Here is a 23,675-nt window from a genome sequence, read left to right on the forward strand (position 1 = left end):
ATATATAATTAATAATGACAGTTTGTCCAAATAGTTTTGAGACAATTTCATAAGTAATCTTTTACTTTTTACTAAATAACATGAGTGTGAGCGCTTTAAGGCGTGCGCGAATGTCCAGAACCTATCCCAATATTATTGACTTTGTGCAAGGGTAGAATGAATCACGTCAGTCAGCTTTTGTGGGCAACGAAAACATACTTGCTATCATCTTTAACCACTTGTATATGTTCGCTGGAATATTTAGATGTTGTATAAAGTACAAAATTTACAAGAAAGACCAATAGAAAATCGTTTTGTGTGTAAATAATTTATTTAAAGAGAATTTAATTATTTTAAAAGGGTTTTTTTAAAATATGTTATTTTACTTTCTTGCTTCAATGACTGCCTTAAATGTATCAGCGGTATTTTCAACCTCTTCCCATCCAGGTGCTTCTTTTCTACCATTCTCATACCATCTAACAATATTTGTGTATTTGCTATAGTCTACATTAATGACTTTTAAATTGGCCACGGTTGCGAGGATAGCAATATCGGCAACAGTGAAGGAATCACCTGCCACATACTTTTCCCCCTCGAGGAAAATGTTGAGGAACTCTAGGGCAGCTTCCACCTTCTTGAATAGCTCGGGATCTTCTGGTTTCTTTTGGATTTGCTGATAGAAGTACTCCAGGAAGGATTTATAAAGCTTTCCCATATCGAAGTAGAGGCGTTGATTTACAAGAGCACGCTTCTGAGGATCCTTCGGGTAAAGAGAATCATCCTTTCCATACTGTTCAACGAGATAGGTGAGAATGGCTCGAGATTCCCAAACAACGAAACCGTTATCGTTGAGAGTGGGAATGGTGTGCTGTGGATTGAGCTTCACGAATTCTGGCTTCAGTTGTTCCTGCTGGTGGACGTTGACATGAATTTTATTGATTTCGAGACCAAGAGCCTTTCCAATCAAAAGGATAGCAGCACCCATAGAAGAGTAAGGTGAATAATAAAAATCCATGTTTGTTGCGACGGGTTGCCGAGCTAAAAGTTTACTAATTTGATTCAGCAAAAAGGTTTACTTTTATACGCGTCGCTACACAGATAAGGTGTTTATTATCATGCTTCTCAAACATACGATAAGATTGCGATTATTATTATATTATGATAATTATTTTTGGGAAAGTTTGTGAAATTTCATGATAACCTTTTGTTAAAAAAAGCAAAAGCACCATTGGTTTCTACAGTCGAGCTCCCTCGACGGTTGTTTTCTTACACTTATGGTTTAAGTGTGGGTCGAATGAAGATCCGTTTAGTTAACCGACCTCATACAGAATGTGAAAATGTGGCGTATAGGAAGGAATACCCAAACGGTCTAACATATCCACATGCTTCTGCTCATTACTTTAATTAAATGCTATGGTCAAAATATTCTGTAGAGTTATGATTAATGATCAAGCCGTTTACTGTTTGATGGACAAGGAAAAGAGAATATTCTAAGTTGAGTAGTCTCAGAATAAACTCTTATAGTTAAAATAATAATAATAAATAAAAATTTGAAAACATTTCATTAAAAAAAATCAAGCAATGTATTTTTAGAGGGTTTGCTTTCCAAATTGGTTCTGTACAAATGGTGGAAATTCAAAATTATTCTTCCAAACCTTCTTAAATATCAGTTTATTTTTTATTTTTTAAATTGCAATTAAATAATTTATTTAAGGACTAGTATAAGGAGTATGCTGAGTTTTATTTCAGTGATTCCATCAATTTCTTCGAAGCAGCCACAGTATTCTCGATCTCATCCCATGCAGGAGTCACTTTGCTACCATTCTCGTACCACTTGGCAACATTGCTGTATTTGCTAATGTCTAGACCGACGGCTTGAAAGAAAGCAAGGGTGGAGAGAATGGCAATGTCAGCAACGGTGAGAGAATCACCCGCCAGGTACTGTTGCCCCTCCAAAAAAACTATTAAGGAAACTTAGGGCCTCCTCTACCTTCTTGAATAGCTCGGGATCAGCTTCTTTCTTTCGGAACTGTGGATAGTAGTACTCTGCGAGAGCCTTGTGTAGTGTTCCCAAATCAAAGTAGAGTCGTTGATTCACAACCGCGCGTTTCTGGTCGTCCTTAGGGTAAAGGGAATCATCTTTTGCGTACTTGTCGATCAGATAGGTGAGAATGACACGAGATTCCCACAGAGAGAATCCGTTGTCGACGATTGTAGGAATGGTGTGCTGAGGATTCAGCTTCACAAACTCAGGCTTTAGCTGTTCCTTTGCCTGGATATTGATCGGAATTTTATTTATTTCCACACCAAAAACCTTGCCAAGTAAAAGAATGGCCCCAGTCGATGAAGCGTAAGGCGAATAATAAAGATCCATTATGATGGTGCTGCAAGTTGAGAAATAACTAGTACTTCGGCTCTGTAGGGAAGTACGGTTTATATACCTTTCACTTCGTTCGTTCGTTATCTTCTCTATATTTTTTTTTCATGCACTTGTATGTCATTAAGGGGGTAATGACTGGCATATAACTTTCTATATGTATATTATGATAATTATTTTTGGGAAAGTTTGTAATATTTCATAATAACTAACCTTTGGTTAAAAAAAAATAATTTTGAGGAAAACAGTTCGCCTGCATATCACGACCACATAAATAAATACTATTTGGACACACTATTTTTATTAAGATTGATAAGATCTTCACTTAATCTAAGTATTTATTACCCCAGCATTTGATAGGTTAATTGATTTCCATATTGATCAGCTATTAACCTTTTGTTTGTTTTTGTTTACATTGTAATTTGAATTTTAAATTTGCGATAGCAACGTTCCACAAGCTAATTGGTCATTTCTATCGTCAACAAATAATAAATATCGATAACAAACATATAATGTTCTGCCGATTTTAATATTGCTGGCGTCGGTCACACTGACAAAGACTAATAATTTCATTTTGCCGCATTCGCGTTTTACGTTCTTCATTTTTAGCATTTTAACTCGCATATCATCCTGCTTCTATGAAAATGGAAGACGGCCACATGGGGGAAAAATGTGCATCTTTGGAACATGCCTCGCCGGATCAGCAAAGACAGTTTATTTGCGGTGTAATCGAAGGCTTTTATGGTCGACCCTGGACAACTGAGCAACGAAAAGATTTGTTTCGCAAATTAAAGAAAATGGGCATGGATTCGTATATGTATGCTCCGAAAGATGATTACAAGCACAGAGCCTACTGGCGAGAACTGTATACGGTCGAAGAAGCAGATCACTTATCAAGTATTTATCTTGTTATCTTTTGTATTTTTTTGTTTTTCGTGTAAATTGAGTTTGCAAATTGTAATTATTTTTGCAGGTCTGATTTCGGCTGCCAAAGAGGCGGGTATTGTGTTTTATTATGCGCTATCGCCAGGTCTGGACATGACTTATAGCAGTCAGAAGGAGATTGCAACTCTTAAACGCAAACTGGATCAAGTGTCACAATTCGGCTGTGAAGCATATGCTTTACTATTTGATGATATTGAATCGGAGTTGTCGAAAGCCGACAAAGAAGTGTTTCAAACATTCGCCAACGCCCAAGTGTCGGTTACCAATGACATCTTTACGCATTTAAGTGGTCCAAAGTTCCTCTTCTGCCCCACCCAATACTGTGCGTCACGTGCTGTGCCTAGCGTCGTCGATTCTGAATACTTGAACACATTGGGCTCCAAGCTAAACAATGATATTGACATTCTCTGGACTGGCGACAAAGTGATATCCAAGATTATAACAATCGAATCGGTACGCGAAATAACTGAAATTCTACGGCGCCCGCCGGTCATCTGGGATAATTTGCATGCCAACGATTACGATCAAAAGCGTGTATTTCTGGGTCCTTATTCGGGTCGTTCGCCAGAGCTGATACCGCATCTGCGCGGCGTCATGACTAACCCTAATTGTGAGTTTTATGGCAATTTTGTGGCAATTCATACGTTGGCATTCTGGTCACGCTGCAGCATTGACTCCAAGATGAATAGCTCGCTGAGTGCGGATATCAAGCTGGAAACGGAGAACGAAGACGATTTACCCGTTGAGTGTATCTCCAAGAACGTATATCATCCGCGTCTAGCTCTGAAGTATACTTGAAACTACATTTATTTTGTAAACCTAATTAATATCCTCTTTTGTGTATTTAGAAATGCCATTAGTGAATGGCTGCCGGAGTTCTTTGTGGAAAAGGAAGCCTGGGGACCTATTACAAAACCGCAACCTCAAGTGGAAATGGTGATGCCTATTATACCTATCATACCGTCGATTAACACCTGCATGAGTCTGACAACAACCACAACAACGTCCACGAACACGCGCACAGTGCCCGAAGTAAACACCACGCAGTTGCAAGCTCTTGCGGATGTGTGCAGCACCGTTAGCTCTACGCTAACACCCATCTCTAATCCCGTGATGAACTCCCTAGTTTCGCCAACTAAAGTTGTAACCAACGATGAGATTATAAATCCCATACCAACAACAGTTGCGTCTAATATTGAGCTGCCCGAGAAAATTCCCATTTCAATTGTGCCAGTGCCCATTATGGAGGCTAAAGGAGTTGAAGAGTCTATTGAGCTGAGTTGCGATCTTTTTGATCCGCTGGCAAAGACCACTGAGGCTGTCATCGAGGCTAGCAGCAAGTTGGACGGCTCGCCTGTTGTAGAAGATATTCCCATAGATGAGAAGCGAGACCAAGTGAATAATTTGAGTGTGGAAACAATGTTGGATGAAAGCAGTCTGAGTCCATTGAGCGCAGGCGTCAATGAGCCCATGGAATGCAGCAGCATTAACTCGCAGATATCGCCTAAAGAGGCCACCAAACTGGTTGCAGATGACGTAATCATGGAAGACTCGACTAACGATGTTAACGTAAGCTGGTCATTAAGATACACTTGCTATATCGAAACTAATTTCACATCGTTACAGAGCATGCACGTAGAGAGTCCTTCTTCGTCACCTGTATCAACTGCTGAAATGCATGAAGAAGACGAGCTGGACGCAAAGTAAGCATTGTATTTAATACCAAAGCTTTTTTGACTGATATTTACGTTTGCAGATCTTCCCGACTGAGGATAAATGCAGATGATTTAAGTCTGCTCTGTGATCTATTTTATTTACCCTTTGAGCACGGCATACGTGGCCTCAAATTGCTCAATGAGTTTCAATGGATAAAAGTCAATGCAAATGTAATGCTACAGGATCGTGCTTCGGGCAGTGGTGGTGATGCTGCCAAATCAATGAAACCGGAGGTTAGCGAATGGTTACAGCGCAGCGAGGTGTTTTCAAAACTTTGCGCTGGGGTTCAAGAGCTGCTGGTGAAAATCGCTGACTGTGACAACAAGGAAATCAGCCACGATCTGTACTCATATGTGTGGGATATCTCGGGGGCATTGTCGCTGCTAAATTGCTACGTCAAGTGGCTGGCGTTGGGACACTTCCCGCAGAATACAGCCTCATACACTGAGGGCAGTTATACGTGTAAGTGCACTGCAAGTTTGAATAGTACTTTGGAAAATTGCTTACACTATTTGCTTGCAGGGTTTAGCAAAGGCTGGAAAGAGGCTTTCATGTCTGGAGATCAGGAACCGTGGGTATTTCGTGGCGGACTCACAGCTGACTTGCAACGCCTAATGCCTGTCGATTCGGGCAATGATTTGTTTGTTTACAAGTTACCTGAACAGCCCACTGCCAATTATTATCAATTGAGGCCCTATTGCAATACGGATGAAACTCAGATTTACAAGATCTGTACGCGCACCTATATGCAATGGCAGAGCAAAGAGGATGATGATGAGATTCTGCTACCCGCTGACTTGGCGGACATTGTAGCCGATGGTGTTGTGGGAGCTCATTTAACTCTGCATCCAGAATTTTGTGTGGTTGCCTACGACAATTCGAATGCTTTGGTTGGCTATGCCTGCGGTGCCTTGGATGTGAATGTCTTTCAACGCAATATGGATATTTGTTGGCTGGCCGAACTACGTGAGAAGTATCCCAAAACACTACTGGAAACTGACGGTGATGTAGGCACAAATCCACATAAACTAGTGGCACAATTTGTGGAAGCATTTCACAGTAGTCCAGTAGCGTGTCCCACAGAGGTTAGCGGTTCCTTCCCGGCGGTGATTAGCGCCGCAACCCTAAAGGAAGCAGAGCAGCGGGATAGTGGTCTCGCCAAAAGACTGTTAACAGTCTTACTGGCCGCTTTGCGTGCCAATGGCTGTTTTGGTGTGCACATCTGCATTCCCGAAAATGATGGGGAGCAGCTGAGTTTTTACACACGGATTGGCTTTATTGAGATTTATCGAAACGAGAGCAGTAAGTGCATTTATTTGGGACGACGCTTTTAGCAGTCGGGACTAAGATTATGCATTGATGTGCTCAGAAAGTGCTGCTTGATTCTTTAAGCAACACTCGAAGAGCTTCTCAACCAGCCGGTAAACGGTCACCAATTTATCACTGCCTATGCTGCTTATCTTGATTTTGATTTTAATCTTGATCTACATGGTTTCCTTATTATTTAATCGGTTCGACATACTTAATCTGCTGACTGTATGTGTAAATGTTTTTGTATGTGCATTACTAATAATTAGGTGTCTCATTGGTAACATCCATTTATTGTATTATCGTGTATCTCCTATTTTTGTATAACGCGTAGTATTGACCAAACAGTCCTGCGTACCCATGAATGCGTATGCTGACTGTCGATTCTCTAGCATTTTAAACTTAAGTAATGAACGTACTATTTAGTTTCTCTTTGCGCCATAAGCAATAAAACATGACTAAATATGAAATAATATTATCAACTATTATTGTTCTCTAAACGGGATTGTTTGCTTAGATCATAGAACCATACGGTATTGACGCCATCCTCGATGATGCGTTGCGGCTCCAGCTGCGGCAATGGGAAACGACAGGCAATGATCTTGGCATTGTGTGGACACTCGGCAATCAATTTGTGCTCCAGATCCTGCATCATTTGCTCAACACCAAAGATAACCACATAGTTGTACTCCTTAATATTGAATTTCCAGAGATCGCGGCGAAAAAAGCGGGATTGCTTGCCAACGCCGTAGCGTAGTGCGGCTAACCTGGAGTAGTACACCAGCCAGGGATTGAGTTCAACTCCATCAGTTTTCAGGGCTTTCACATGCTGAGCCGCCGCTAGAAAAGATTACATAAGTGCATACTAGTCGCTGTGTGATGGAGTATGACAACTAACCGACAACAATGCGTCCGTCTCCCGATCCAATATCAAGTAGTTTACCGGTGGCATTTTTGGGGAGGAAATTGAGCACGTTTTGTATTTGTTCTGTTGTTGCCGGCACATATGGAAGACAGAATTTGCGAAATGCCGGAGCAACAAATGAAGCACAAACAATAGATAGTCCAAGGCCAACGCCGCCAGTAACTCCAATCAGAACTTTGCCACCTGTTGACATACCCTTTTTAGGAACAGTTTTATGATCACTTTCATTTAACACTTCCATTGCAAATATTTATGTATTTGTTTTGATAAATTCATATAAGAATTATTTTAACTCGCATAACAAAACACAGCTGATCGCCGTTGTACATATGATTGCAACTAACTGGTAGCAATCGGTTTAAATCGATACACTAATATATATTATGATTAATTGTCATACAATTTAAATCTTTTAATAAAAATCAAATTTAGTAATAAATATTAAACATTTCATATTATTTAAAACTGTCTAGTTTTTAATCAAAATATCATTCGATATTTATCGATATTATTAAAAAAATATATTTGGGTGTGTACACACTTAAAGTAAAATATTTATCGGTAGTACAGCGTTGCAATGCCTTTATCGTGTACAGCATTCGGAGTACACACTTTTAGTCGAGATGTGGCAACACTTTTTTCAGTCATAGCTTCCTATTACAATTTTCACGGGTTTTTTGTGTGTGTTTTCGTCGAAAACTAAAATAAAAACGAATATTAATAAATAATTGCGGTGCAATAAAGTGTTTAAACGTTAGACGTGCTAAGTTGTATGTGCGCCGTGTGTGAATTGACGTAAACGTTAAAAATATGGCGAACGTAAGGGACAGCGACACATCACTGTGGCTGCATAATAAACTGGGCACATCAAACGATTCGTGGATAAATGGTTCAATATGCTCGCAATTAAACAAAGAGGTTTTGCGCAACATCAAAGAGTGTTTTCCCGATCTGCAGACACAAGTCAAGCTAAAATTGCTGCTCAGTTTTCTGCATATACCGCGCCGTCTGGTCGAAGAGGTAAATCTATCTCGTTGTCGCTGGTGTAATATGAAATGAAATGAAAAAAGTACACTAGATGTACACACACATACACGCATACGTACACATGCTCAGTTACATGCTGCGTTTGCGTTGCGTTGGTGAATGAAGTGAAGTAAAGTCTATATTATGCTTATGGTGATGCGTGGAAATCGGTTAATATATGTGATTAAATGAAATGGCAAATATACTTGCAAATTGCCTCATATTTATATTATCTGTATCGCACACATACTTAAGTCGGACTGTTGTTGTTTTGTGGCCCCATAGAAATAAGAAATATTTCCCGCCACTTCTGCGCGAACGACTTGTGTGTGTGTGCAAATGGATGCGTGCATGTGTAACAATTCAATACAGTGTTGGTGTTGGTGTTTTTGATATACAAGTGTGTGTTCGCGTATTAGCAATGCTTGTATGTGTGTATGCGTATCTCTGTGTATGTGCTGTGGGCGTTAAGCGGGTGATCAACACAAATCTGTTGAATACAGATAGATGCCATCGAATTTAATTTCAAGACATTACATTAATTATACATGTTAAATAACAGTGGTGTTAACGTCGCATCATCATTGGAAAACCTGTTTGCAGTGGAATTTTGTTATTGAATCGGGGTTTAAATGAATTATATTTCTTATTCTCAGTGGAAAAGCGAACTGGAGGAGGTGATCGAAGTGGCGGGTCTCGATTCCGAGTTATGGGTCTCCATGCTGGCGGAAACAATGAAAACATTTCCGGCGACCAGTTCGCTGAATACAGAAATCTCCGATTACGAGGATACGCGACCAATCTTCACCGACATGGTCAACGATTTACGTAAATTGGTCAACAAACACTCTGACCTGGGCATGTTGCCGCTGGAGTGTCAATATCTAAACAAAAACGCACTGATCTCAGTGGTAAGTTTACTAATGTTTGTTACATTGCAAATCGTTAATTCCATTTCTAATCCAACAGGTTGGACAACAGCCGGCACCAGTGAAGCATTTCACACTTAAACGCAAGCCCAAGAGCGCTCAGCTGCGCACCGAGTTGCTGCACAAATCCGCAGATGCGCAATCTTCGCTCAAGAAATCATCTGCACCAACTATTCCGTTGCGTTCGCGTGGCATGCCACGTAAGATGACGGACACTACGCCACTAAAGGGCATTCCATCGCGCATGCCCACCACAGGCTTCCGTTCGCCTAGTGTGCCCGGCAATGCGCAGCGTCCAAATCTCAGTCGCACACCGGCCGGACGCAAGGATGGTGGCATCAAGATACTCGAATTCACAGAGCAGCCGTTGGGCTATGCCGCGGCTAAAAAACGTAAACGTGAACAACAACTAGAGGAGCAGGCCAAGAAGCAGGAACAAAAGCAACAGGCAGCAGCGGCGGCTGCTGCAGCTGCTGCGGCCACCAATAACAATAGCGATGAAAGTCCGCCTGCTGAGGGCGGCGCTGCTGTAAATGCTGCTGCAGTTGGTGGCGAGACTCCAACAACGCCCACGTCGGCTAACAATAGTTTCGAAATCAAGTTGGAGCCACAGTTGAATCAAAGCACCGGCAGCTTGGAGGAGCAACCAGATGAAGATTTCAAGACACCAGAGCTGGTGGCCAAGGCGTTGCAACCAGAGACGCCCGAAACACCTGAATATGCAGCTGCTACGCTTCAGTTTGCACAGACAACCACAGCAGCAGCAACGCCAGCGGTTACTGTTGTTGCCACAACGCCCACAAGGGCCAACAAAGCGGAAGCGAAAGCAAAGACAACTAAGGCCAAGGCAAATAATAACAATAATAACAATAACAATAGCTATCACAATACGCCGAAACGCATTAAGCAGGAGATTGAAATCAAGAGCGAGGAAATTATTGTGCCAGCCAACATCAAGGTGGAAAAGATTGATCCTCCGTCGCAAACGACGCCCACACGCGCCACGCAAGCGCAGACAACGTCGCCAACTACACCAGTAACTCCTCAAACGCAGCAGCGAATCATTATTCAGCAGCAGCCACAGCAGGCGCAGCGTGCTTCACAACTGCTAATACGCAGCACTCAGCAGCAGAAGCGGCCGTATAACAACAACAACAATAGCATAGTCACTGCCAGCACAACAGGAACGACAACTACCGTTGGCAATACGACTATAAAAATGGAGAAACTGGAAATAAAACCCATACTACGGGCAGCAACAGCAGCAACATCGGCCTCAAGCAGCACACCAAATACAAGTACCAGCAGCAACACTACCACCACGATATTGACGCCACAGCAACTGCGGCAGGCAGCCAGTCCGTTGGCCAATCTGCCCAATAATATCTCTGTGAAGATAACATCGGCAAAGGCCAAGGCCGCTGCCGCAGCAGCTGCTGGCAGTGGTGCCGGCAGCAGCGGAACACAAGCCACGTCCCAGCAGCAGCAACAACAACAACCCATACTAATCAATAGTTCGACGCCCGTCATCTTGGCCTCCTCGCCAAGCACGCAGCGTGCGGTAAGTGTACGATTTATATGCTTCAAAGACTTGTCATTAATAGCGTATTGTTTGCAGAAACCAATTGTGGCGTCCACGAGTGCAACAACTACCACAACCATACCTTCGCAGGCTATTAAGACGATGCCACTGAGTCAGCTGAAGACAGCAGCCAACAGTGGGCCGGTCATTATTTCACAGACCATCATTCAACCGGCCAAGCGTGCCCAGCAGCAACAACAGCAGCAGCAGCAACAACAGGCAGGCACATCCAGCGCAGCAGCAGCAGCAATTCAGCAGCAGCAGCAACAACAACTTCAGCAGCAACAGTTGATTGCAACCACGTCACAGCCACAGACGACAACGCAATACATTCTGGCAGCGCCACAGCCGCAACAACAACAGCAACCTACGCTACCCACATTGACTTCCTTCACACAGGCGCGTCCAGCGCCACAGACAACAACGCTTTACCAGACCTCAGCGGCCGGCAGCAGCGGCACGCCGACAAAGATACTGCTAAAGACAAGTGGAGCATCGGGTGTGGTAATGACACCACTGCGACAGCAACAACCAGCACCCACATTGGTGCAATCCAATAACCCGCCCCCGCTTGTGGCCACCACGGCAGCTGTGGGCCAGCCTGGCCAGCAGACGCTCAACATACAGAATGTACAGTTGCCAAATCGTCCGGTCACCATACAGCCAGCCTCACAGGCTGCCCAGCAACAGCATCTGCAGGCACAGTTGCAGCAACAGCAGCCGCATCCGCAGCACACCATTGTGGCCAACACAACGGCCACGCAACAGCCCAAGCTGTCGCAGGTGTTGATGCAACCAGGCGGCACCATTGCGGGCAACACATTGAATGTGCCGGCGGCAGCGGGTAAAAACAAAACGATCATACTCACCCAGAAGGGCGTCATCCTGCGAAACATTGGCGGCGACATGTACCAACAAATACCCATGAGTAATGTGGGCACTTTGCCGGGACTTGGCACCACGCTCGTAACCACATCGGCGGCCGGTCCGCCCAGCCTGGTGAAGACGACGGCATCAACAAGCGCCCAGCCACAAACTATACAACTGCAGCAGCAGCAGACACAGTCTGGCAAGCAAATGATGCCCACGCTAATACCAACCAATCCCATAGGTGGTCAGCATGTAATTGTGCAACAGCAAACGCCAACGAGTGTCATTGGCAATGTAAGTGACAGTACTGAAGCACCAACAGTTGTGGGAATCTTAGGAAGACTAGAAAGATTGTTGTGCTTCGATCTATTCACATTTGCTTATGGAAATTTGATTAATATATAAATTGTCTTTTCAGTCGGCACAGCAAACGATTATACGGCCGGTCATGACGAATGTGAGTGGAGGTTTGACCACGCTGCCGCAGGGCCTGACGTTGATACAGCGGCCAGGACAACAGCCGCAGCTGGTGCAGGTGCAGGCGGCGCCAACACATGGCACACAGCGTACGATTATCACGCAGTCAGCCGCGTCGGCGCCGCAACAGCAGCCGCGCCAGCAGCAGCAACAGATACTGGTACAGCATAAGCCGGCCCTGCAGCAGCGTTTGGTCACCTCAACGAGCACGACAGGCGGCGCCCAGTTGCAGCCCGGCAACAATACGGCCATTCCCCGCACCGTTCAAGTGCAGGTCACCCAGCAGCAGACGCAACAACAGCAAACAACTGCGCCGACAGCACAGCAAACACAGCAAACGCCGCAGAGGCGAGGACTTTCGCTTTCGGTGAGCACGAAACTATTGCCAATTTGGCTCCGATCCATTGCATTGTTTATATCTCACTTTCATTTAGAACGAGCACGTACACAAAGCGCACGAGATGTTCCGCAAGGCGAATCGTGTTTCGCGGCCCGATAAGGCGCTCATCTTGGGCTTCATGGCGGGTCTGCGTGAGAATCCGCGACCAAATACAGAAAATGTATTGGTCATTAAACTAGGAGAAACAGAGGTTAGTTTTTAATTTCGAAAACCATTTACGAACATCTTCTAATGCATTTGTATTTGTATGTCTGTAGGAAAAAGTGCAGCAGGAGGATGGCAATACGGCACTGTGCCTGGTGGAGTCGCACATCCGTTTGGATTACAACACCGGCGAATGGAAGACATTCCAGAACTACAGTGTAATGGATCAGAGCGCGGCCTCATAGTCCACAAGGGTTATACGCATAGTGCGCAAGTAATAGGCATTTGTTGTGGGCAGTTTACTTGTGACACATTGCGTATACGCTTCCATGTGCTATGCTTTTATCTAAGGGCTGCATGCTGAATCGGACTCTAAATTCTGATTCTGGGCTTTACTCGTCGTGGTCGTCGCCGTCGTCGTCATCGTCATCCGTTCTGCATGGGCAACAGCAACAGCTTCGCTAATTAGGCAACTAATCCGATTTTCACATGCAAATTGCATGCGGGAAATAATAATGAACTATAAAACAATTAACGTAAATTAGTAGCTGTACAGTTTTTAGTATATATACATAATATATAGTATATGCGCTATTGCTTAAAATGTTTAGTAATCACACATACACAAAGCAAAAATGTATGTAGAGAGATATATGCATATGATACATATGATTACACTCAGCTTTGACTGCACGCTTGACTGGAGTGCAGTGGAAGAGGAATAAATGATCGAGGCATGCAAACATAGGGAATGGCGAACAGCAACATGATCATACACACTCCCATACACACAAACACCCTCCACTCACACACATACAACCATACAAAACACACACAGTTATATAAATTTATATATATATAATTATTTGTGTATGCTGATGCATATTATAAACTTAGCATTATGTAATTAGTTTGCGAAAAAAAAATGTATAATTAATTTAGCAAGAAGCATAAATATTTCGAGTTACGAAAAGTGCTCACTATAAATTACAAAAAAAAAAACACAAAAAAACGGAACACAAGAAAAAAAAACCAATTATTAAATATGAATATATATGTATATGTATAAAAAAAAAAAAAATTATTGGCAAGAGCAACCGCAGCAAAACTATCTTGTAATCATGAGAAATGTGTAATAGTCTAGAATAAACCAACCATATTTATGGCTTTAATGTTTAAACCTGTCGTCTATCGTCTGACTAACGCAATCAATGGAAAGGCTGCATCAATTATCCAAATGCAATAATCGAAAGACAAACGAGACAAAGTCACGTTAATTATTGTTGATTATTTTGTTTAATTGCATTTGAAAGCTTACAACTAGTCAACATAAATTGATGGAATTACATATATACGAGAGTACAAATTACGTTTACGTATACGAATACGGATACGATGCCTAAGGCTAATACTAGAAGGTACGTTTAACTACATACTATGCTACGAGTTACATACAACACAGGTGCGTCTTAAATTCGTTATAGATTCTGGCGACACGAAATGGTCCCCTTCCTCGCTCATTTGCCCACCTCCTTCCAGTGCACGATGGCACGCTGCTCATCGGGCGCCTCACCAAAGGGTCGGCTGCCATCGGCGCTGACGAACTCATTGACTTGGTAATTGAGCAGCGTCTTGTAGTGATAGACATCGGCCAGCTGTTGGGTCAGTGGACTCGTGTTGGTGGTGAAGATGCCGGCGAAATTCTTTTCACGTGCAACGCGCAGCACCTCGTGCTCCATGTAGTGCATGCAGGCAATGTTCTCGCGCGGATTCAGCGACTCGGCGGTGCCCATCATGAACGAGTGCAGTATTTGATTCAGACCCTTGGGCAAATAGTTGTCGCTACGAAGAGTGGACAAAGGATTAGTTGAAGTCGTAAAGTTAGTCAGTATAATACTTTACCGTATGGGACCCTCGCAGAATTCGAGGAACTCAAAGACAGTCAGCAGCTTGGATTTGATGTCCACCTCGGGCTCATTGCGTGCATCAAAGTTCAAGGCAGTGCCAATGATGCGATCTGTATTCCGATCGTATATCACAAAGCTCAGATCACGCTCCACCAAAGCAGTCCAAATGTCCTGCAGAGAAGATAGAAGAGTCGATTATATATATTGGCTGACCAATTTTTATGGAATTACTTACGTTGAGAATGTCGCTGTAATCCGTACGCAGAACACCTGGCTTGAGCCACTGCTCCAAGTCCGCCTTGTTGTAGAAACTCGATACAATAATGCTGCATGAATTGAAATAGTTGAATGTAAAGTTTGCTGTTGCAGTTGCAATATAGACTTACTCGATGACATCCTGACGATGTTCCAGACGCAATGCCACCGCCTCCATTTTGAGATGCGGGCATGCGTTAAGCGTCTCCTCCTCCAGCTGCACGGCATCGTGATTGGCGGACATCTTCTCAATGATCTCGCCCAGATTCTTGGCCGCAATGAACTCGGAAATGCCAATGTTGTAGCCCTTCTCCCGCAGCAATGTGACGGTGAAGATGGAGTTCAGCGAATTGCCACCCAGCTCATAGAAGTTGCTGTGCGGCGAGAGACTGGCGCGCGTGGAGCGACCAATGACACCTCCAACCGTCTCGAAAAGATCGCGCGCCGTCAACTTGAGCTCTTCTGGCACCTCGGAGTAATCGAAGTCGAGCACAATGCTCGAATCGCCTTCGTTGTTGTTGGCTGTCTCGTAAGTCTTGAGCAGCGCTTGACGATCGACCTTGCCATTGACCAAGAGTGGCACATGCTCCAGTATAATCACCTGGGGTGTCATGTAGTCGGCCAGTTTGTCCTTGAGGCGACCTTCCAGTTGCATTTCCGTCACCATGGGCGAGTCGTCGCGCAGCTTAACAAAGGCCAGAATGGCCTGATCGACATGGCTGGCATTGTAGCAGAGCACAATAGCCTTCTCGACCAGGGGCAGCTCAGCCACGTTCTTCTCCACCTCGGACAGATCCACGCGATGACCGCGAATCTTGACCTGCGAGTCAGTGCGACCCTCATACATGATGTTGCCGTTCTTCAGCGAGCCAAAGTCGCCAGTGCGATATAGACGAGCGTATTCTGGGAAGTGGAGAAATAGATTATAATTAAATGGGGGCTTTACATGGGTTCTATAAAAACTTGTGATACAAGCGAAGATCGAAAGTACCTTTCACGTGATGACTACTTAATTTAATGCAATAAATTTTTATTTGAAGCGGAAAACATTTGCGAGTTCATTTTAATTTATGATTTTAGTATAAAAAGTTAAGAAGTAATAAAAATTGCAACTAAATGTTTGTAATTTCAATATTTGTTTCTTTTAAATATGAATTGCAAGACGGAACTGAAATTCGATTTATTCTACTTCTATTAAAAGTAGGAAATTTTAAATCACTTACTCTTTTCGACGGCCAGCGGATTGTCCAGGAAACGCTCCGGATCGCGTCCATTCACATAGCCAGCAGCCAGATTCAAGCCTGAGGCAAAGATCTCGCCAATCTCGCCATTCTTCACTGGGCGATAATCCGAATCCAGCAGATAGATGACCGTGTTGGACACAGGAATGCCTAAGCAAAGAATATGTATAAACACCTTTAATGGCACCTTCAAAGATCAGTCGACTTACCAATGGGCACATTGTCGTACATGCTCAATTGCTTCTTGCTCTCGCAGGTAAAATAGGTGACATCGCCCATCACCTCGGTGGATCCGTAGAAATTGTACAGACGATGCACGCCCTCATCGAAGTAATCGAAGAAGCTACTGGCCAGCGGCACGGCCAGAGGCTCACCTGAGCAGACCCAGATCTGCAGATTGTAGAGCAACTTCTGGGCCGCACCGCCGCCCTCCATCTTCAGATACATGAGCAGGGAACGGAGCAAAGTCGGCACCAGCACCAAGCGACGAATCTTGTATTTCTCCAGCAGGGTAACGAGACGCTGTGGATCCTTGGTCACTGCCTTGGGCACCACCAGAATGGCCAGACCGCACATCAATGGACCCCAGAGCTCGGCAATCGAGTCCACAAAGGTAAGGGCGGTCTTGAATACGCCCACTGTCTCGGCCGCCGTGTAGGGGAACGTGGCCCATTGCCACTGCAAGCGATTGAGGATGTTCTCGTGCGGCAGACGCACTCCTTTGGGGACACCAGTGCTGCCCGACGTATACAGAACGATGGCAATGTGATCGTTGCCACCGCGCAGCATCTCCTCCGACAGCAGATTGGCGCCGCTCAGCTGCAGCGACTTGGCATAGAGTTCGGTCACCGAGAGCGTCGGTGTGCCCTGGAAGCGTTGCCCATCGATGTCATCGTCACGCAGTACCAGCGTGGGACGCGCCTCGAGGAGAATGTGATGAATGCGATTCGCTGGGAAGCTGGGATCAATGGGCAAATAGGCGCCACCAGCCTTCCAAATGGCCAGCAGCGTGGTCACCAGCGCCTCCGATGGTTGCATGCAGACGGCAACAATGAAATCACCATCGCTATTCGGTTGCAAGAAGCGTCCATGGGTCTCCTCCACGAGGAGACGTGCAGCACGATTCGCACGCTCGTTCATCTGACGATAGCTGCTCTGGCTGGGCGCCAGTCCCTGGTTCTGAGAGATCAGTGCCACCTTGTCGGCATGTCGCAGCTGCTGCTCCTCGAAGATGCGATGCAGCGCACGGGGCACGTAGTCCTGTTGCTGGCCCTTGACGATCGACAGCTGTGGCAGCGAACCCATTTTGCGTTAGAGTTTCTGCGGAACAACAATGCGGTAGAATTTGATTAGTCAGTAGATAACATCATTTGTATTCAATTACACAATTGAGGTAATGGCATTAAAGTGCTAATTATATGCATATACGAGTATACGAGTCGATCTCTGAATGAAGGGGAAATACTCGTACTCGAAGTCGAAGTCGACGTCGAAGTCGTACTCATACTCGAACTCAATGCTAATGATGGATGCGTGCCCAAGCTCCATTCGCTCACAACTCAGCAGGGCTTCAGTTAAACTATCGACTATTGTTGTTGCTGTATTTCTATACCCACTACCCACAGGGTAGAAGGGTATTATAACACTGTGCCATTAGGAAGTGTAACAGGCAGAAGGAGGCATAAAGTATATATATTCTTGATCAGCGTCAACAGCCGAAACGATATAGTCTGTATATCATTCTGTCTATCTGTCCGTCCATTCGCATGAACACCTATATCGTACTATAAATGATAAAGAATAAATGTTTTCGACAACATTTGTTATGTTTTCCTCTATAGTACTATGGACTATTTTAAATATACTACTACTTATTTCAAGATTCGAATTATTGCCTTCGGTATATTCTCGTATTTTTTATTATTTTAGGAATTTAATATATTTTAGGAATAATACCGCGTTGTTTTGCTTTTATTCAAAATGGGTAGCGGGTATCTCACAGTCGAGTACACTCGACAGTATCTTTCTTAATGGACCTTTGCAAGACGTACGTAAAACGATCGTAAAATTTGAATTAAATATATGAATATTATTGGCAAAGTGATTGGCTTATTTATGGAGCGATGTCTAATAATAGATTATTAAATTAACTATATTGTTGCAAATCCAACAACTGTTAAAAACTTGTTAATTGCATTAAGTCGAGTTGTGAAATAAATTAAAGCGATTCCCGACCCTCGTCAACGTTAATATTAAACCTCATTTAACTGTCGGACTTAGTTGGTTAAAGCTCTTTAGGCACTGCAGCAGCAGCAGCAGCAGCAACAGTCACATCAAGAATGTGCTTCATGCCATAAAATCCAACTTGAATGTCATTGAGCAGACAACTTCTGGTTCCGAGCCACAAACTAAACTCAACTCAACTCAACTCTCATTCCAATCTCAATTCCAATTCTTTGCCTCCATCTCCATCTCTGTTTCAGTCGTAATATGTGTTTAGCTCACTCTCTCTGTCTGTCTTTAGTTGTTGTCGCCTCCAATGTCAAACGTCAACGCACGAGTCGCCGCTCCAATCAAAGACATAAACTCATATGTTTAGTGGTGTATAGCGGAGCACAGTAGCAATTACGCTGTCCTTAGTCTGGCTTCATTTCAAATTTAAATTGCGCTTAAAACACTGAAACACTACTTGTGTTACTTTACAGCTCAAATCTCATTAAATTCACTCGCCTTAATAGCCGGTAGTCTTTTTTCCCTGAAATCTCTGACTGCGGTCTGTTGTCTTGCAAACTGTTTTCATTACGCGTGAAAAAAGTGCATTGAGGTGAATCAATTTATGGCATTGCCCAAGCGCATTCAGGAAGCAGCAAACGGATGCTCTCTTCTTCCCTTTAGTAACTAATTCTTTGAATCGAACATATGTTAGTGTAGGTGATATTTATAATTACTAAATTGTTTCCGATTTTTAATGGCGTTTTGTTGGTGGGGCGCGTTTTCTACGAAACTCGGCCAATTGCTTGTTCTAAAGGCGGCAAACAAGTTCCTCTAGAAAATTGCGCAATTTTGAGAACGGCTTTGAATATTCGGCATAACTTTTAATACAAGTCGTCGGCTTCTGGTTCTTGTTTGTTCTTTAATTTAATTTTTTTTTTTTGCTTAGTTGGCACACATTTCTGACAGCCGTTGTTGCTTGGCTTGTCTTTGGTTTTGGCTTTGGCTTTGGCTTGTCTTTTAAGCAGTCGACAAAATGGTTATGGGACTGTATACACAACGTATACGTAATATGCTAAAGGCGCAAAAGTAAAGGCAATTCAATGCGCACAGAACATTTCCCAGCGTGCGCATTACGTATGCGCCGTGTGGGCCCAATTAGCTGGGCATGCTGCACAGTGTACACACACTCTCGCAAATTAAATGAAAATTACACACATGTTGTGATTATGTGTGTGTTGTTGTACATCTGCATACAATGCAAGCTGGGCGCATGCGCTGAAATGCTCAAAGACTCAAAGCATTGAACAAGTCCGCAGTATGTAAGTATCGCTCTATCCGCATCTCTGTCGCTGTCGCTGTCCATTGTTGTGAGCATGTGTATTCTTAAGGCAATTGCTTGCAATAGTTGTTACCTAGTTGGCTTTGGCTTTTCACATCATCGATTTAATGTACCGCATCGCATCGCTGCTTCTGTTGATGAGGTGAAATCTAAGTGACTTTAATGTGTTTTTTTTTGCTGTTGCTGTTGCTATTCTTTTGGTTTTATTCTTTTCGGTTCCGTTGTGCAGCAGCTAGCTCAATTGAAAATCGTTTAGAGTAGTGTGGTTTGTGATTTTTTTCTTTTTTTTTTATTATTTTTCCGCTCAAGGTTGCATTTGAGTTAGATTGTTTTCAGTGAGTTTTGAGGCTTTAGGAAAATCGTTCCATAATTAACAGCGTGCCATGTAATTTGTAATTTACATAATTACTAACTGCTTTTCGGTTAGCTGTGTTGCAGTGACCAAGCAACAATTTGTAGATCAACAACATTGCCTAAGGTCACTGCTATCCAATCAATCAGGCAGTCGGCCAGCCTGCCAAAGCCTGCCAGACTACATACTCGTATTGTAGACTCGCAGTCGCACAGCACTTGTGCGCTATCTAAAGGGAATCTGTTTCCGTTCTCTGGTTAATTGCAAAGAGTGTAGATCCAATTAAAATCTCTGAATGTCAGCCTATCTATGTCTATCTCTATCTGTCGAATTGTCGCTTAGAGTCGTGAGATTCGTGAGAGTTACCAAACCAGACCAGAGCAGACCAATCATAATCATAATCATATCGTTCGCTGGTTGGTTGTGCGATGTTTGTTATTATTATTGTTCCTCATGCTGCTGCTGCTGCTGCTGCTGTTGAGGCTGTTGATTTGCTTAATTGAGTAAAAAGTGTCCAATTTATGGCCCGGCAGGGTGCACGGCATGGCATGACCTAGGTCTGGATATGGTTCTGGAACCGGGGTAACATTGTGACTATATTTGTGATTTTTGTTTTCCAGCTTGTCGCTTTTTCGTATTTCCGATTGTGAGTCAATTGAATGACAAGTTGCACTGTGAGAATCACACACACAAACACAGACACAGTCACAGTCACAGAAACAATACAGATTTCTGCAGAAAATTAACAGTTCTTACGTCAAGTGCAAATACCCTTCATCATCATCAACAACTTGCGAGTAGAATCATTAAACGCTCACTAGTTGAAAATCGCTTGTAAGCCATATATCATATTTAGTTAGTTATGCGCTTTGCATAAGTGCGAAATATGTGTATTTGTCATAATTAATAAGTGGTAATAGTCGGTAAACATTGTAAATGACTCAATTTCGAATGCGAGTGCAATTAAAAAGCCATCAAACTAAGTGAGTAGCACTGATTATGTATACGCAGTGTTAGTCGCTCATTAGTCAAGTGATCGCTTGACACAAATTAAATGTCAATTGTACAGAGGGGATAACATAAATCATGCTGATTGTTTACGACTCACTTGCATGCTCAACATGCTTATGAGCTTAGAGTTCGCTGCTTTGGCCAAAAGTTGCACCACTGTTCGAAGTATGTGTATTATTTGCATTTTTTTTATGACAACTTGGCACTCGTTTGTAACTGAAATGAAACTTTGCCAGCTTTTTTAACGATTTGTTAATTAAATTTTTCCTTAAGCAATTGTATTATTTTGTTGCTGTTTTTTTTTTACGACACGGCCTCGCCTTGAGATTTTTTGTTTGCTTTTTGCATTTGGCATAAATTCATTACCCCTCTCATCATCGACAGGCCCCTCACACCTCAGCATCGAGTGTTGTCAATTGACTTTCAGATTGCGCGTATTTTTAGCTAATTAAACGGAATTCTCATTCATTGCACTTCCTTAACTTCGCCAACACACTTTCAGCAACACTCTGTATAACTTGAAAACGCTTTGTTTTTGAATTTGAAAGTGAATTTAGGATTATTATATAATCTTTAAAATTGCGAATTAAGCTCATTTCGATAGGAATCTTATGAATTTTATTATGAATTGCTCGCAATCACGCAACTTGCTTGGGAAGCATTTCTAACGATTTCTATGTGCATTTATCTTTAGTGCATTGAACTAAAATGTTTTGATTTCATCATAGTTGGGGTTCCGTCTTAATCAATTAAGTTTTGCCAACTATTCATACAATTTGCATGTCGTGAAGTATTATGCCCAACATTACAAATTGTGTAATCTCAATTAATGTTGAGAAAATATTGTTAACTAAGCATAGAGCGATTAGCATTCATTAAAAAATTGAAATCTTAAATATTACGTATACGTACTTTTAGATATTTATTTGTTGTGAAGTGAAATTAATTTGCAAGCGTTATCCGTTTTACGTTCTAGGTGCAAAATTCACTACGCGTTTTAGTTTCCGATTTAATAATTCCTTTTTTTTATTTGGATATTCGAGGAAATTTTAAATTTTCTTTCAGCAATGCGTTACTTGAATTTAAATTTTGTTCTTAGTTTGCTTCTTTTGTGTTTTTTTTTGGGTTTTCCAGCACTTGGCTCACTTCACTTGTGATTCACTTTGCTTTTGTGGCAGCCCAAAAATGTTTTTCGTTTGTATTTTGGAACGTATTATCAACACGTAAACGGCGCTCGCAGACTAATCAGAACCCCAGCACGCAACTAACTTTTATATCCCACCGAAGGGGACGCTCACCGGCAGCGCAGCGCCGTGGCAGCGGAAAGCGGACAGCAGGCAGCGGGCAGCGCGGCTTCGCGACGCCAGCGTTGTTCTCTTGTCGGTTTTAAGCTTCAGCTTCAGCTTCAGCCTCAGAATCGACAGCGGCAGCAAAACAGCGACAGCGACAGCGACAGCGACATCGTCAAGAGCATCGGCAACGACGGCTTCGACGTCGGCAGCAGCGGCAACAGCAACGGCAGCGGCGCCTTTGCTCTTGGTTCGCTTTGGTGCTGCTGCTGCTGCTGAGGCTGACACTAGAAACCAGTTCCTGCTCTTACACGTAAAGCACCTGCAGTTGCCTTTCGCATAATATACTCGAGTTTATACTAACTATTTTCGAGCTGCATTGCCTTTTACGAGTCAACTTATGTGCGCTTGTTTCGTATTCGCTTCGATTTGAGTTGAGTCGAGTTCAGTGACGTAGGAAATGAAATTGAATTCCTGGCAATGCCAATCGCTAATTGGTTGACCAAACAAGACAGTCACATACACACACATACGCACACCCAGACTGATTAAGTGATCGCAAGTGTGTGTGCAGCGTATGACTAAATAGTTTAGGCTCTCGTTAGAAGCGAAGCGTTGTGGAAATCCCTTGGTAGCTCATCTAATGACGCATACGATAAAGGTCTTGAGCACTGCGGTTTATAAATCAGATTGTCAGATTGTATCGAATGCAACACTAAAAATTTGCGCCTTCTTAGCTGGAATTGTTTGTGCGTGCAAATCGCTTGGGGGAAATTTCAATTACACTCTCGAAACAATTTGTAAATCATTGTTGTTAGCTGTCATTCACTTCTCGCACTCTCAATCTCGATCTCGATCTCGAGTCCATATACGAGTGAATGTTTTAATAGCATATTCAATAATATTCCTACAGTAGTTGACCTTATGTTGTTCGTTTTTTTTACTACTGCTACTAACTATGAATTATTTAAGTAGGAATAGTGTGAAAATTGCAGCCGCGTCGCCGTCGAGCTTCTATACTTAAGATCAATCATAAATAATGGTATATACATATGTATGGCGCATTAAAATAAACTCGCGCACAGCTCAGTCATAAATAATGCATGGGCTTAATACACATATTTTTTTATTCAATAATATTGTTTAGTTTTCTATTATTTGTATATGTACGAGTGTGTGCAAGAGACCAAAGTGAAGACTACAAAAGATTCTAGTTGGTTATTAAGTTACATGCAAGTGTGCTGACTTAATCTGATGTGATATGATGTGGCTTAATATGTTTTGATCTGAATATGAATGTATGCAAATACTATTCAAATATATTGATTGATTCCGTTTACTAATTGCCATGCTATAAGTAATAAATGATCGTTTCACACGATTTGCATT

General features: G+C 42.9%; 5 protein-coding genes across 5 annotated transcripts; 2 read left to right on the plus strand and 3 right to left on the minus strand.

The window, feature by feature from the left end:
• Positions 1 to 298: 298 nt before the first annotated feature.
• On the minus strand, positions 299 to 2,353 carry LOC132784187 (uncharacterized). The gene is given in 4 exon segments (XM_060789622.1): positions 299 to 1,017; positions 1,354 to 1,390; positions 1,759 to 1,938; positions 1,940 to 2,353. Coding segments are annotated over 4 exon segments (1,287 nt in total). The 3' UTR covers positions 299 to 361.
• A 537-nt stretch (positions 2,354 to 2,890) lies between these two features.
• Positions 2,891 to 6,613, plus strand: LOC132787728 (protein O-GlcNAcase). Its single transcript, XM_060795012.1, has 6 exons — positions 2,891 to 3,253; positions 3,330 to 4,089; positions 4,150 to 4,870; positions 4,928 to 5,004; positions 5,058 to 5,479; positions 5,540 to 6,613. The coding sequence occupies exons 1-6, from the start codon at positions 2,995 to 2,997 to the stop codon at positions 6,349 to 6,351; spliced, it is 3,051 nt and encodes a 1,016-aa protein (XP_060650995.1). The 5' UTR covers positions 2,891 to 2,994; the 3' UTR covers positions 6,352 to 6,613.
• Positions 6,614 to 6,713: 100 nt separating this feature from the next.
• On the minus strand, positions 6,714 to 7,682 carry LOC132787730 (ATP synthase subunit C lysine N-methyltransferase). Its single transcript, XM_060795014.1, has 2 exons — positions 7,224 to 7,682; positions 6,714 to 7,165 (listed from the first exon to the last, which is right to left on the minus strand). Exons 1-2 carry the CDS (start codon positions 7,489 to 7,491, stop codon positions 6,804 to 6,806), a joined length of 630 nt encoding a protein of 209 aa, XP_060650997.1. The 5' UTR covers positions 7,492 to 7,682; the 3' UTR covers positions 6,714 to 6,803.
• Positions 7,683 to 7,866: 184 nt separating this feature from the next.
• Positions 7,867 to 13,858, plus strand: LOC132787727 (negative elongation factor A). Its single transcript, XM_060795011.1, has 7 exons — positions 7,867 to 8,270; positions 8,933 to 9,187; positions 9,246 to 10,766; positions 10,824 to 11,951; positions 12,076 to 12,501; positions 12,569 to 12,724; positions 12,792 to 13,858. Exons 1-7 carry the CDS (start codon positions 8,061 to 8,063, stop codon positions 12,921 to 12,923), a joined length of 3,828 nt encoding a protein of 1,275 aa, XP_060650994.1. The 5' UTR covers positions 7,867 to 8,060; the 3' UTR covers positions 12,924 to 13,858.
• A 90-nt stretch (positions 13,859 to 13,948) lies between these two features.
• On the minus strand, positions 13,949 to 22,244 carry LOC132787729 (beta-alanyl-bioamine nonribosomal peptide synthetase ebony). The gene is made up of 7 exons (XM_060795013.1): positions 21,910 to 22,244; positions 16,291 to 17,401; positions 16,064 to 16,231; positions 14,972 to 15,743; positions 14,821 to 14,911; positions 14,581 to 14,756; positions 13,949 to 14,520 (listed from the first exon to the last, which is right to left on the minus strand). The coding sequence occupies exons 2-7, from the start codon at positions 17,384 to 17,386 to the stop codon at positions 14,196 to 14,198; spliced, it is 2,628 nt and encodes an 875-aa protein (XP_060650996.1). The 5' UTR covers positions 17,387 to 17,401; positions 21,910 to 22,244; the 3' UTR covers positions 13,949 to 14,195.
• Positions 22,245 to 23,675: the final 1,431 nt, after the last annotated feature.

The sequence above is a fragment of the Drosophila nasuta genome, chromosome 2R (assembly GCF_023558535.2).
Source record: "Drosophila nasuta strain 15112-1781.00 chromosome 2R, ASM2355853v1, whole genome shotgun sequence".
NCBI classification, from domain to species: Eukaryota; Metazoa; Arthropoda; class Insecta; order Diptera; family Drosophilidae; genus Drosophila; species Drosophila nasuta.